This window comes from Liolophura sinensis, chromosome 7 (genome assembly GCF_032854445.1).
Source record: "Liolophura sinensis isolate JHLJ2023 chromosome 7, CUHK_Ljap_v2, whole genome shotgun sequence".
NCBI lineage: Eukaryota > Metazoa > Mollusca > Polyplacophora > Chitonida > Chitonidae > Liolophura > Liolophura sinensis.
In genome coordinates this window covers 53,769,818-53,783,101 of record NC_088301.1, presented here as the reverse complement: position 1 = coordinate 53,783,101, position 13,284 = coordinate 53,769,818, and the positions used below count along the sequence as shown (strand labels likewise).

Here is a 13,284-nt window from a genome sequence, read left to right as displayed (position 1 = left end):
ATTGACTGAGAGTAACCCATTCAAGGAAATTTGATAAATCAATCACTTTGTTAATACATTGAGGAGGTATGGTGCCAACCATTTTTAAGAGCGAGTGTAAGTAGTGAAAACATTGTTATTTAGAGGTATATTCTGCTGATAGGACAATTTTCTTAAATTATTTTTGTTCTTATTGGATTTTCTCTGTTTTCCTTGTAGTTGTCCAAGTTGAAGGTACAGGATTGCACTAGATACATGACCTGTAACAAGTGTTTGGGAGCCAGAGATCCGTATTGTGGGTGGTGCTCACTGGAAAACAGGTATGTTCATACTACATTCCAATCTCACACAGGTAAAGATTTAGGTTGAACAAAGATGCGTGGAGATGCTTGTGCAAGGTCTTTATCTTTTTTATAATTTGTAAGACTTTAAGACCTCTTGAATGATTCTGAATGAATTTTAGTGCACTCTTGCACAAATCAAGTTTTGCATTTTTGAATTTCATACTATTAATCTTGTTGCTACATTTATAACCCGGCATCTGTTTTTTGTCCAAATTAACACTGTGATATTCAAGGAGAGATTTTAGTTTTTGGCTGAAGCCATCACTGCAGTCTTTCTTGTGCAGATGTTCCCTGGAGCTCTTTTAAACTGACTGTTCTGTGTAGTTGCCTCCTGACTAACCCCAACTTTTCTCTTTGAGAGGCGTGCTAGGGCTGTGTTTGTCTTGCACTTCATCCTTGCCTCTTAGCAGATCTAACCTCCAAGCATGCTCCAGCACTCACTCAGCCACAGTTCCTCTGCATCTGCCTACCATTCCATTCATTGTGTCCAATACCTAGGGCTTTATAGGGAATTAAGGTGCTGTTAAAGGCTCTGATAACCTGGATTATGTTTTTAGTCTAACAGACCCTGGCCTATCTTCATCATTATACCAAATCTTGGTCTTGGTAAAACCAACCCTGGGCTAATGTCTTACAACTGTTCTTCATTTCCTCAGTTAGAACTCTCTTTTCCGTGACACGATTCGAACCACATTGCACCCAACACTGTTATGCCCTCCATGCTTTGCATGTTTTCATGTAAGTCATGGAATCTTTTGTACACTCTGCGAGGTTAATTCTGAATTAGGCAGCTATGAGTTCCTTTGGGTCCTACATGTTCCCTATTATTTCTTGTAAAGTGAATGTCACATCAATATTGGGCCCTGCAGTTCCCCTTATAATAAGTTAGCAGCATGTTGGGGGATTCCACATTTTAGCTTGGTGCTCTTTCTTTCCCCAGCACATGTCAGCCAAGCTGTGAAGGGTCAGCATGTTCTCAAGTTCGTGGGATTTTGTCCATGGTATTTTGTCTAGAAGGGTTATATATCTCTTTGTGTATAGTTTCTGTTATTTTCACTGTGCTTCAGGAGAGTCATTGTTCTCTGGTCATGACCTGCTTTTCCATCAGTAGTATTGACACCGTGCACATATATTGCAAATCATTATGTTACGTGCACATCGTTTCTGGCCTTGATGTGTCACAACCGTTAAGTTTGTTACATTGAAAGTCTCCTAAAAACACTTGTCAATTTTTATACTCTTTAATTACCTTGTCGCATCATCATTTACTGCAGCATCAAATGACCTGGCAAGACAAACCTGTTGTCATTACAGGTCTCTTCACCGTGTTACTTGGAGAAAAGTGTTAATGGCTTTCCCTGGAAGGAGACAAAATTCATTGTTTAGCCGTAGTTTTAGCATTTAGTAAGATGGTTTAACTGCCTACACCTATTGAACATAGAACCAAGACATCTTTTTGAGATAGTTGACTTTAGGACTGTGACTATCTTATTCTAGTTTTCTTTCATTCAACATCCGTTACATGTGGGCTTCCAAATGATAAGGTTGACCGATGTCTTGGCACCAGACTTTGCTTCCCATTTCTATGTAAATACTATTTGATATTGACTGGGCCTTTCAGAAAAACCTGTACATTTGCTGAATTGATTATGATTTGTCAGATCCTCCTGTTCGTGTAGAACGACAAGGAGAAAGGTTAATAAAGCTAGACTTCAAGATTCTTTGTCTACTTTTTTAGTTTTATTCATATCTTTTGGCTGCCAATGAATTGATTTAATGACAAATTGTTTGAAATTGAATTAAAAGCAATGTTGCTGGTCTTTTTGTATGTATTTATGTCAAGCTAAATTCCCACAATTGGTTCTGAAATTTGGGCTTTATTGTATTTTCCATGTGGTGTATTATTTCCACATAGGTAGATCACCAGGATACAAAACATTTCTCAGACAGTGCCAGTCTTGAGTAACAAAGCAAAATCAATCCACATTGGTTAATTTTTACAGACTGAATCGTTAATGACGAACTAAGTTGGTTGATTGGCTGTCTCGTCCATGGTAAATCCAGACTTTTATGGCAGAAAGATCAAGGTGGCAGTTATTGATAGCTTATAAATTCAACTTCATATAGAAATCTGATAATCTGGTCATAAGTGGCTCAGGATGCCAAATAGCATTCCTGTGTACGTGGCTGTAAAGTGATGAGATGCCCTGTAGGCCTATTAGTAATTAGCTGCTATGTATGCAAGTTGGTGGATTGTGGCATGCATGTGCATAAGATGCTGGACCATGGAGATAATCACAAATTTATTGTTTTTGTTTTATTTCCCCTGTAGTTTGTAGAATTTGCTTCTCTCGTCAGCGAGGACCAAGGTTTTATCAGGCCACACCATCCAATCTCATTTGCATTTGGTGTCTAGGATGACGGCAACCAGACTCGTTTAGACCTGGAGAGAACAATTGGATCTACAAACATAACACCAGCACAATCCCATGCTATCTCTCTCATCTTATTGCCCACGAAAAGTGCCTATTGTCTCCAGTCTCGCACTTCTACTGGCAGGGAAAGAGCCCAAAAGATTTGTAGCTTGGTCTTTGGAGGGACATTAGTAAACGTTGTTAATCATATTAATGACCATGTGGACCCCTCAAAAAAGGGAAAAAGGGTGGAATAATGCGCTGTGTGTCTGCTGAAGAGCAGGATGTTGTTGGCGGGCTGATAGAGTAGTCAAGAAGTTGACGTTCTGATGAACATGCAATCAAATGTTTCTCATTCCCATGCAATCCAAACGTAATGAATGTGAAGCCATTCAACTGAAAGAAAATGTCAACAAATGATCTTTCCATGTCCCCAAGGGATTGTGCAGCTATGCATTATTATGCTAATTAGGGTTGTGGTGGGCTGTTGGTGGGAAGAAGTGGCTTTGATTGTGATGGCATGTGACAGGAGCGATGTCCTGTGTTGACATACCTTCACAGTTTGGAGTCCTCCATTCTCTCCCATCCCTCTTTCCCTCCCTCAGGCTCGTTCAGCCTTTTACACAAGGGATTGTCTCCTCTGATACCCTCTTACCCATCAACACCTTGGGTTTTAGCCAAAGCCTCATAACCTGTGCTGATAATTACATAAGTTGTTCCTGCACCCCTCACCACACATGTACCCATCCGGACTTTCCTGCTTCATACATCCCGCACACTTGCCGCCAATTTTCGCAGGCACTTCTGAGGAAGACAGAGGCATGGTGCTCATCCCATCCTTCTACTGTTCCATTTCATTATCTGACCCTAACCTTTCATTGATTTGCTAATCTTCCTCAACAGCGCCAATAATTTTTACTGACTGCTCCAGTTGATCAGGCAAAGACTTTAGGCCGTAACGCTTATATCTGTCAAGTTACTTAAGCCCACTGACTCCAGCACTGGGAGGAACCCTGGGTCAAGTAATTTGGGAACTAGTCATTCAGAAGTTAATTCAGATTTTTATCCCTCGTTGAACGCTCTGTCTTTTCTTCAAGTGGTGGTACTTGAAATTGAGCTTGGCCTTGTGTTACTTTGGTGTACACGTGTAATTCTTACATCTCTCCCTGATGATAGTACTTTCTTTCTTGGGTAATGCTCTCATTTACAACTTCATCTGTCTCCATGACAACTGGGTAGTAAAGATTCATATGTGGCTTATGAACATCTTGAGGCTCCTGGTGTCTGATGAGACAGCCAGTTGCTCTCTAATCTTCTCTGTCCAGATCGTGGCAGGTCATGAAGAGTGTAACCACTGGGATTCCCTGAGACTTTATTTATCACCACTCTTTCTCCCTTGTTGTTTATAAATCAGACAATGAAGAAGTAGATGTTTCCTCACATGTCCAAGAGTATCCATAATTCTCCCTTAATGAGATGGATACGATATCAGTTCTTGAGAGCCCCCCCCCCATCTCTTCCCGAAACCTTTTAAAGCAAGGCCTGGCCAAAGAGTGATCCATGTTTTATGAAGAACCAGCAAACCTTTTATCGTAAATTTTTCAAAAGAATGATAGGGTGAAAAAAAAAAACACAGCTCTACCCTCATGCGTGATTTGTTTGTTTAGTACTCCGGGGATTGTTCAAGGTGCCACAAAAACTTTCATGAAGTGCTGAATTGGTAGCATGTTTGGTGTCAAGATTTTCTTTTCACAAAAGGAGAATTCTATTATATGATGTTATCAGCAATAGAATGATTAGACATTTTGGTTGTTGGATTCTGCCAGAAAAAAACTTACAGTGATCATTGTAAAATGCGAGTGGTGCCAAATGTAGGTTGTCTCCATTGGTACCGATCATCCTTACATTTATAACACAGTGTCTTGGAACAGGTTAATATCTCAACCGATGATTGTTACAATACCCAAGTGCATTAATAAGATCATCTATGTAAACTTACTAGGAACAGTGCCTGAGCTGGTTAATATTGATCTATGGTGGCAAATTCTGACCTGCTGGTGCAAGAGGAATTGCAGGAGCGCCTCAGTGACTTTGTGAAACCCTCGTATTAACGCGATCACTTACTGTGTAAATCTAGTTTCCACATTAGATTGGTACTGCGGACATTTTTCTTTTCCAAAAGAATTAGCAGGAATTGATTTTTCGACCAGAGAGACGCAATTGTGATGATATATTTTGATAGTTGGACAGAACATTAATACAAACAGTCATGTATTTTGATAAAGTGATCTAGGAATGACCCATGGGTGAGTGATGTTGCATACCTTGTAGGTGGTGTTTAGTATGGAATATATCAGGTAGTGACTTAAATAAATGGGAATACTAACAACCAGGCCTTCCAAGTGGCAAATTATACCTTCAGTGCATGCAAAATACACCACAAAACAGCTCTAACTTAAATATTTTTCTGCAGACAAATTGCTAACTGCTGATTATATTTGTACCTTAAAGCTTAAAGTGATTTCTTAAAGATTGCCAGGCATGTATGCTCATCCAAAATAATAAATAAACTTGTTTTTCTGTGTATCTCTTGCATGGAAATTGTACATGTTAGACATCTAACCCTTCTCGACATGCATGTTTTTACCAGTGGATGGACATGCTGCTCTTTGATCTTTGCCATACCTCAAAAACCCTGCGAGCAGAAAGAGTATCCCCAAGGAAGGGATAACCTTTTTGTAGGATTTAGACAGCGAAATACCTTCCTGATCTGGAAAGATGTTTTACATTAGTCAACTGCTGACAACGGATTATAATAGCAGGTGGACATTGTAGATGAAAGGAAAATCTGCTTTTATCTGAATAGTGAGAGCCACAAGTATCCAGATCAGAGAGATGCTGTATTGTCATGCCTAATGGCTTTTGGCTTAGCCAACTGATTGTCTTTGCGCTGACCAAGGCTGCCCATCATCACAGCTAGGAGTATCCCATTAAGCCCCACAATATTGCTAACATTTCCTGATATTCTTAATAGTTTGCCTTTTGGCAGACTATGCAGTTTGAATTGCGACAAAACATGTGTTAGCTCTTGACTGGTAAACCTGAAGTCTCCTAAATGTCACTTAGCTGTGTGTCCTTTGTTTTTCTTTTTTGTAAATTTATAATTTAATTTGCCATTTTAAAAAATGAAGGGCTATATAGGTACATGTATTTGAGAACTTGTTGATTTATTTTCAGTGGCTGTAGTAATGTTTCTGTTTGATTTGTATTTGAACATTTTTATGTGATTTAACTTTCAAACAGTTCTTTCCTGACATATCTTTGTGACAGCTTTAATACATTCCATTTACTTCATGTTTTAGTGTATTGAGTGACTTGTGGACAAGTGTAGGATCTATGTCAAAGTGATACTTATATGTACTGCACTCATGTACTGATAGAATACGTCTCTTTCTCTGTCATTAATAAAATGTTTAACATATATTTACAGTTTTGTTATGTGTACTGTATATCTGAAAATATGTTTGTAAGGGTTTTATTAGGTGTCCTTTTTTTTCTTTACATGTATCTACACCTATAGCAATTATTTTTTTGTAATACCAGGGCGGTAATTGCTTTATAAATTCCACGAATGTCCAATAACTTCTTGAAACATTGATTGTCTCCCTGGAAAAGAACAAAGAAATTAATGCTTAAGAAATCTTAGAGTATAGCTTGCGGTGATGTGTTGTCGGTTTAAATTTAAGATAAAGACTCTTAGATGTGCTCATTAGAAAGATCCCGGGAGAGCAATTATAACCTTCAGGAACTCATACTTCCTCTTCTTCTGCCCACAGAAGTTACATAGTATGAAACCCAACAATTACGTGGTCAAAAGTGGCTGCTTCCAATTTCAGGACATATAATGCTTGTATAGGTTTACAGGATGTGGCTCGGATTGCTTCATAAACAGTCATTACGATTTTAATCTTGCTTTTCTTTTGTGTAAGATGAAACCTAGCCATAGCCCAAAAGATGGGCTTGTATTTTAGCATGTTTGATGTAGGCTTCACAACTCAGAACAGAAGGCCACTTTTTCTTGAAAGAAGAATAAGAAACACATGGACATAATTGCCTTTCTTAGAAAATGTTTTAGATTAAATTACTGTAGCATATGTTTACTTCTCAAAACGTTTTCAGGGGTATCAATAAAAGGATTTTTTTAGCACATTTCAGTAGGAAATGAGGTGGTGTTAGCAAAGCCATGTGTGTCCATCTGACTTCACACTAGTCTTTGATGTAGATTCGCTTTGCTAGGTGGCTTGCAATCAATATTACTGCTTATCGATTCATGATGCAAACAAGTTCATGTTTGTGTTGACATTTTGGTAGGATGGCCTCTTGAAATATTTACAAGTGGTGTAATTTATCCTGATGTCATGTTTCAATCCTCCTGTTTAAATTGATCTTATCACAGCTGTCAGGTTACGATAGAAGAACAAAATAGTTGTGCCCAAATGGCTATTTTTGTGAGCTATGGAGTAAAATATTAACTTTCCGTTATTTGAGTTGGCATGTTTACTGGAAGAGGCAGGAGGAGAGGAGGAGGGTGTTGTTATGTTTTCCTTCATGTTACTCTGTCAAAACTTTAATACTGCAATTGTTGAGTGAGAAATGTTTTTAGCTTTATAAGATTAGATAACTTTCACCATTTTTAGTTATCCATGTTAACACAAGATTATAAGACATCCCTACACACACTGTTGGCCAATCAAAAAATAGATTTTAGGTTTGTTTTTGTTGTTAGGTTGACATTTTCATTTGCCATCTTAGTGAGAAGCTTAAGTCTTTTACAGGTCAGAGCTACTGTCATTTTTCTTGTTTTTTTTTTCTTTTTTCTTTTTTTTTCACTGAACATTAATTTTATCGAACAAGATATTAATTATAAAGGAATAAATGAAGTTTAGCAGCCTATTCATTTTCCATGCAAGTTGCGTTAGCATAGAGCTGATAAAGCTTTTGATGTGTCTACCGCCATGTGTCTTGTTCACAATGCTCCATCCACAAATGTTCTCCCCTGTGACTTGTCAATTTCTGTCTCATTAGAAGGAACAGGGAAACCCTTTACCAATTGAATTTCCTGTCTGTATATTGTCATTCCTCTCTTGCAATGTCTTGGCAAGTCTGCCCAGGAAACCAGCTCTAGGGTGCTTATTAGGTACCTGATTGTATGGTTGTTTGCCTGTTGTAGTTATACTCCGATATACACTCCACAGCAATGTGTGATTTATTGACACTTCACCTAGACTCTGCTGCAGTGGCCAGAAATAATTGCATCTATTGATTACAAAGTATAACTGGGTTCTTTACTGCACACTTTTCTCGTGTCTTTGCCCAGCTTTCCATTTCTCTTCACCAGGCCTGTGGTTGTCACTCAAAGTGTGAAACTTGTTTTTTTCTCAAGCCTATAACAGTCTGCCAGTGGCAAGTGAATATTGAAGCAAAAAAGGAGGAGGAAAGCCTTTGGCAACAATTTCGCCTGTTAATGCACCTAGCTTTGTCTTCTTTCAGTCATGCACACTCTTGTAGTGCTGGTTATAGCAGCTGTTCATACATTCATTATGGTGTTAGAGAATCATTATGCCAATAACATGGCTGCCAGGACCCTTTTGTTGTGTAAAATTGTCTGTGTTCTTGTTAACCACAAATACCCAACGCTGGACAGTCGGTAGCTAATGTCTGGGGGCAATACAGCAAGCACTCCTATAAGAACCGGTGTCATATTTCCAAAGAAAGACCTGGAGAGATGATTAACAAATATGCCTCAAGTCTCTTGCCTTTATTTGGTGTGGACATTCATCATCTTTGATCAGTTTTGCTCAGAATTGCTTATGAAGCACTTGATACTCCTTGGTATTAAGCACATAAGGTAGGCTTATTGTGGACATGATTTAAATCTGGTACAGTAAGTGCAATTTGTTCAAATTTTCCTTATTTACTTATATGTATGCTTCTTTTGTCCTTGCATCACGAAAGACTATGAGAAAACTATCAGTTCTAGAAGCAAAAAGACATCAGTTTACCTGCAATTACCTTCTGTCACTAAAAATGTGAAAACTCTAACATAGTTTAAAAACTAGCAGAATATCTTGTAAGACAGTGTTGTTTTGGTATGAAATTGGCAGTTCAGTTGACCCTGAATTTGCCAGACTTCATCTGCTGCTTGACAAAGCAGCTAGAGATCTCGCTCAATGCATGTCAGGCTCTCTTGGCGTGAAAAAGTTAAAAAATTGGAAGAATCTGCATTGTTAGATCATCTTTCAGTGGGGTGAGGGGGAACTCTATTAAATGTGAAGGGCCACGTCTGTGACGGTACCCATACGGCTTGTCGACATAATAAATCTTCAGTAACTGTCCATTGCAGTTTTCATTAAGAAGAAAGTTTATTGTCATCAGCATTATCAAGTTAATAGCAGCTTGAGCTTTCCTGTTGGTCGGTGTAATTAGGATCTGTTATTGGTTGCAGTCACAATGATGTTAGATGAATGATGATGGCCGAAGAGGTTTTTTGGCCAAGACATTTTGTCAGCGGAACAAATCCTTCTTTGGTGCTTAACCCTGTTTATGCCAAGTGACTTTCAGCAACTGTTTTGTAAACCATGTTGTTTCCACTTTTTGTGACAAATCCCTGAAGTGATTCGTCAAAACACCCCAACACTAGCATAGTTTGACATATGCATCTCTTCTAGGTGTTAATAATTTGATAGGTAATACGAGAGAGGTAATGTGGGAATGCTCTGTCAGTTTCGGGGATGTGTTGCACACCCATAGCTTGTAGTGTAACAGCACCAAACAGCTGTGCTTTATCACATTCGGACATCGAGACCTCAGTAAACTGAGCAACATTAGTGTGTCTGAAGACCCCCCTCATTGCCTTGACCAGTTCACACCACTGATTATCACAGTTTCTAAGGGCCAGCTGAAAGATTTTAGAGTGAAATAAGCATTCTGTGGCTAAAGCGAACCCAGCATGGTGTCTTAACAAAATGCAATGGTATCTCTGGGAATTATGCTTGCAGTCAAAGATGTGGGCCTCCAGCTGGCTAGAGGCTAGTGGTATTCCAACTCGGAAACAAAATGTGAAGATCCTGCTTCAGTAAGCAGCAGATTTGTTTTCTATTTGGTGTGTTTTCTTTGGAGGGCTTGTAGATAGCTGTGATAGTCCCAGCCTTATCAGATTTTCCAAGCAGAGGTAATTTCCAGGGGTTGTCTTTCTAAGACAACACCTCTGACCTGCTCTGGTGGGGGTCTGTTTATATTTGACATGGACTCTTTCGTGTCTGATGTTTGCCAACAGGTGGAGAATTCAGACAAAAACTACCACTGAAAATGGTAGAAAAATTTTTTTGACTGTATTGTTTTTTTTTATTATTTATTTGTTTTTTTTTTTGCCAACCTTTCAGTAACCTGTGATCCATTTCCCCCCTGGTTTAGGGTGGCAGGTCAGACAAATACACATAACAATACACAAACAATACATGTTCTTCCTGGGCAATTTGGAAGGGCAATGAGGTAATAGATCTCCAACTGCTGAATCAGGGGGGGCTTTTCACACAACCACTGTTAACTCCATTAGTACTATCCACCATACAAACAGGCCTAAGGTGTAACTTAAAACTGAAGACACTGTTTGTATATATTAACCAGAGTCTATAGGTTTTCTAATTGAGTTTTATTTGTATAACAGTGCTGAACCCTGCTTGTTTTTCTTCTGATTTGAAGGGCTTGTATTACCCCACTTGTGTGTTAAGGCTAATAGGAAATGAACAAATAGAGGTGACTTTGTCCCCAGATACCAGGCTGTATTGGACAAGTTGGGAATTAAGCATGGTGTGCTTGCAGTATCTCTGGGATTGATCCCCCTTAACTCCACATGACCCCTGACTTTGGCTTCACAGTGATGCTGATAACTGAGCAGTACTCTACAATCCAAGCCCAAACAAACACAACCTCTTCAAAATCAGTCACATGGATGCACTGTTGTCAACATCCTCCATCTCCTCCACTGTGGCCTCTCAACTGCGAAGTTTTAAGATCAAATCCTTTAGGTTCACACCAACCTTCGTAATCACATTTCCAGGGATACTGATGATCTGGTCCCCATTTCAATGAATTTTAAAATGAGGCGTATTATTTTCCTGGCTTGTGTTTCTTGAAGCATTTACAGCCACACTCCTGACTTGATCCCCAAAAATAATCTGCCTTGATCAAATGTAAGCATCTTATGTTTGATGGAAAGTACTCCATTACTTTTCATTTTAAAACTGCTGATGACATTGTGTGACTTAATGAGATCTGTCATATTATATCCCCCTGTATTGCACACCACTAATAGGAAAATGTTGCCAAGGTAAGTTAATGGCGTATTAGATGTATTTCTTTTGACAAAGGTCAGATTTCTTGGATATGCTGTATGTGTGTTCTTTTCTTTTCTGTGTGCATTTTGTCTTTATCATGCTTACATTGTCTGCTGTTGAACAGTACAAACAGCCGTTTATTTAGATAATTTGTATGTTGAGTTAATTTTATGTTATGTATATTGGTTTTTGACAGTATATACTGATACATAAATTAGAATTGAAAACACTTGTTTCATTCTTTAGGGGCTCTTTTTATGTTCTTTAATAGGTTTTAGTTTCTGGGTTTTGTTGTGATGTGTGTAATTTTCTTTCTTTTTTTTTGTACTAAAATCATGTGTAAACAATTCTCCTATAAAAATTGCATGTGCATCTAATTTTCACAAGTAATGATTTTATTAAATTTTAAGAGACTGAGAGAGAATTTGCTTGTGGTTGTACAGTGGTTACAGCTTGATTAGTAGAGTCCAGGATGAGATATGCATTGAAACCTTGCATGTGGACAAGTAATTGAGCTAATATTTGCTTTTTCAACAAAATCTTAACAATGACAGTGCATAAAATAGTCAGCAAAATCTTCTGATGCATTTTCAAGTCAGTCAGAACTGACTGACATACTTTTGTGTGGTGACAAGCATTATGCTCATAGAGTAACCTTAGTCTTGTTACGAAATGTTTAAATAGATGTAGTATAGGGAAACAAATTTTCTCTTGTGCCTTTCAAATTTAGTCTCCAATCATTGCCTATCTTGTATCTATTTTCATAAATCAAAATATTAGAATATGGTAACATATGGCGTAATTATCACAACAAAAATATCTTAGCACCACAGTAATGACAGGAATGTGTAGTAGTAATTATGTCTGGTCACATTACAAGTGAAACATCATTAGCATTCTTGGTTTTCTAATTTCTGCCTTGTAAACCCTTTAAGGCCATACAGATTCTTCAAAGCTCAATATTGCCTTAAGAGACTCACTGGCCTGTCATTCAAGACTTTGTAGGGTAGGTCCAAGCCTTCTGGAAGTCTTACTGAAACTGGTGTAATTGCATGTCCTTTGTTATCACAAGAGCACTGTCCAAGTGCAGAGCTTATGCCTTAGGTGATAGTAGCAGGCCCCTGGTACTCCCTGAATGTTTTAAGTATGTTACAACAATGTTCACGGTTGGCATTATCCATATCAGATTCTTGTTAAAGTTTATGAGAAAATTATTCTTGAAACATTGCAGAAGACATACAGCAATGATTTTTGATGATTTATGTTGTTGATTGTTTTATGAATATTCTGTCTCGGGTCTTTTTGTTTGTTTTTTTTAAGGATCATTTTTTTGTGGTAATAGCATGTTTTCATTTGCCAGTGGCAAGTGGTTTTGTCACTTCGATTACAGATGATGAAAAGAAATAGAATTGACACATCAAATATATTGATGTTGATTGCAAATTTCAATTGTAGGAAAAACGGGTGAGTGCACAAAAAACAAAAAAAAAATACAAAAGAGATTGTTTTCACATGATTTTTGGCAGTATAATTCTTTTGTGCCTTTTGTATACATATTTATGGGGTTCTTTTGTCTCGAGTTATTTACTACTTGTAGCTATTTGTGCTCTATCAATCTGTTGTAATTTTCTGTTGTTGATAAAAAGGTGATAATCTAATCTATTACATGACAGTAGTAAAGGAGCCATATTTATTACTTTTGGTTGATCAGTATATACCTCCAAATGTTATTAATATGCATTGATCAACTTCCACAATAAATGGCTAAACAAAGGTGTATAAATGCTAGCTTCTGCCTAATTTCATTTACTAGATTTTGGAAATAGAGTAGAAGAAAATAGTAAAAGCTTGTTCTAAAAGATACCTCTTTTTTTTTAATGAGACGTACATGTTTATTTTGTGTGTCCTCAGATGCAGTATACGAAATGAATGCCGTGAACCTGATGTTGACCTACGATGGCTGCCTTACAATGGAGCTCAGTGCACTACCATCAGCAGTGTAGCCCCATCACGTGTTCAGATACAAAGTGGCAAGAGAACCCTGGTAAGTGTTCGGACAGTGTCACTTTCCACTGTCATCATAGAAGGACTCGTCTTAGCCAATCATTGCATGACGATCCTGTAGCTCTTTGAGGCTGTGGATATCATAGT

General features: G+C 38.1%; 1 protein-coding gene across 6 annotated transcripts in view; it reads left to right on the top strand.

The window, feature by feature from the left end:
- LOC135470438 (plexin-A4-like) overlaps positions 1 to 13,284 on the top strand; it is a 112,457-nt gene that overhangs the window by 55,837 nt on the left and 43,336 nt on the right. For 5 of the 6 annotated variants that reach the window (XM_064749383.1, XM_064749387.1, XM_064749384.1 and 2 more), the window contains exons 5-7: positions 199 to 299; positions 11,112 to 11,126; positions 13,045 to 13,177. In XM_064749383.1, coding sequence (XP_064605453.1) covers positions 199 to 299; positions 11,112 to 11,126; positions 13,045 to 13,177 — 249 coding nt within the window. The remainder of the gene's footprint in view (positions 1 to 198; positions 300 to 11,111; positions 11,127 to 13,044; positions 13,178 to 13,284) is intronic. The other variant, XM_064749386.1, reaches the window with a different exon arrangement.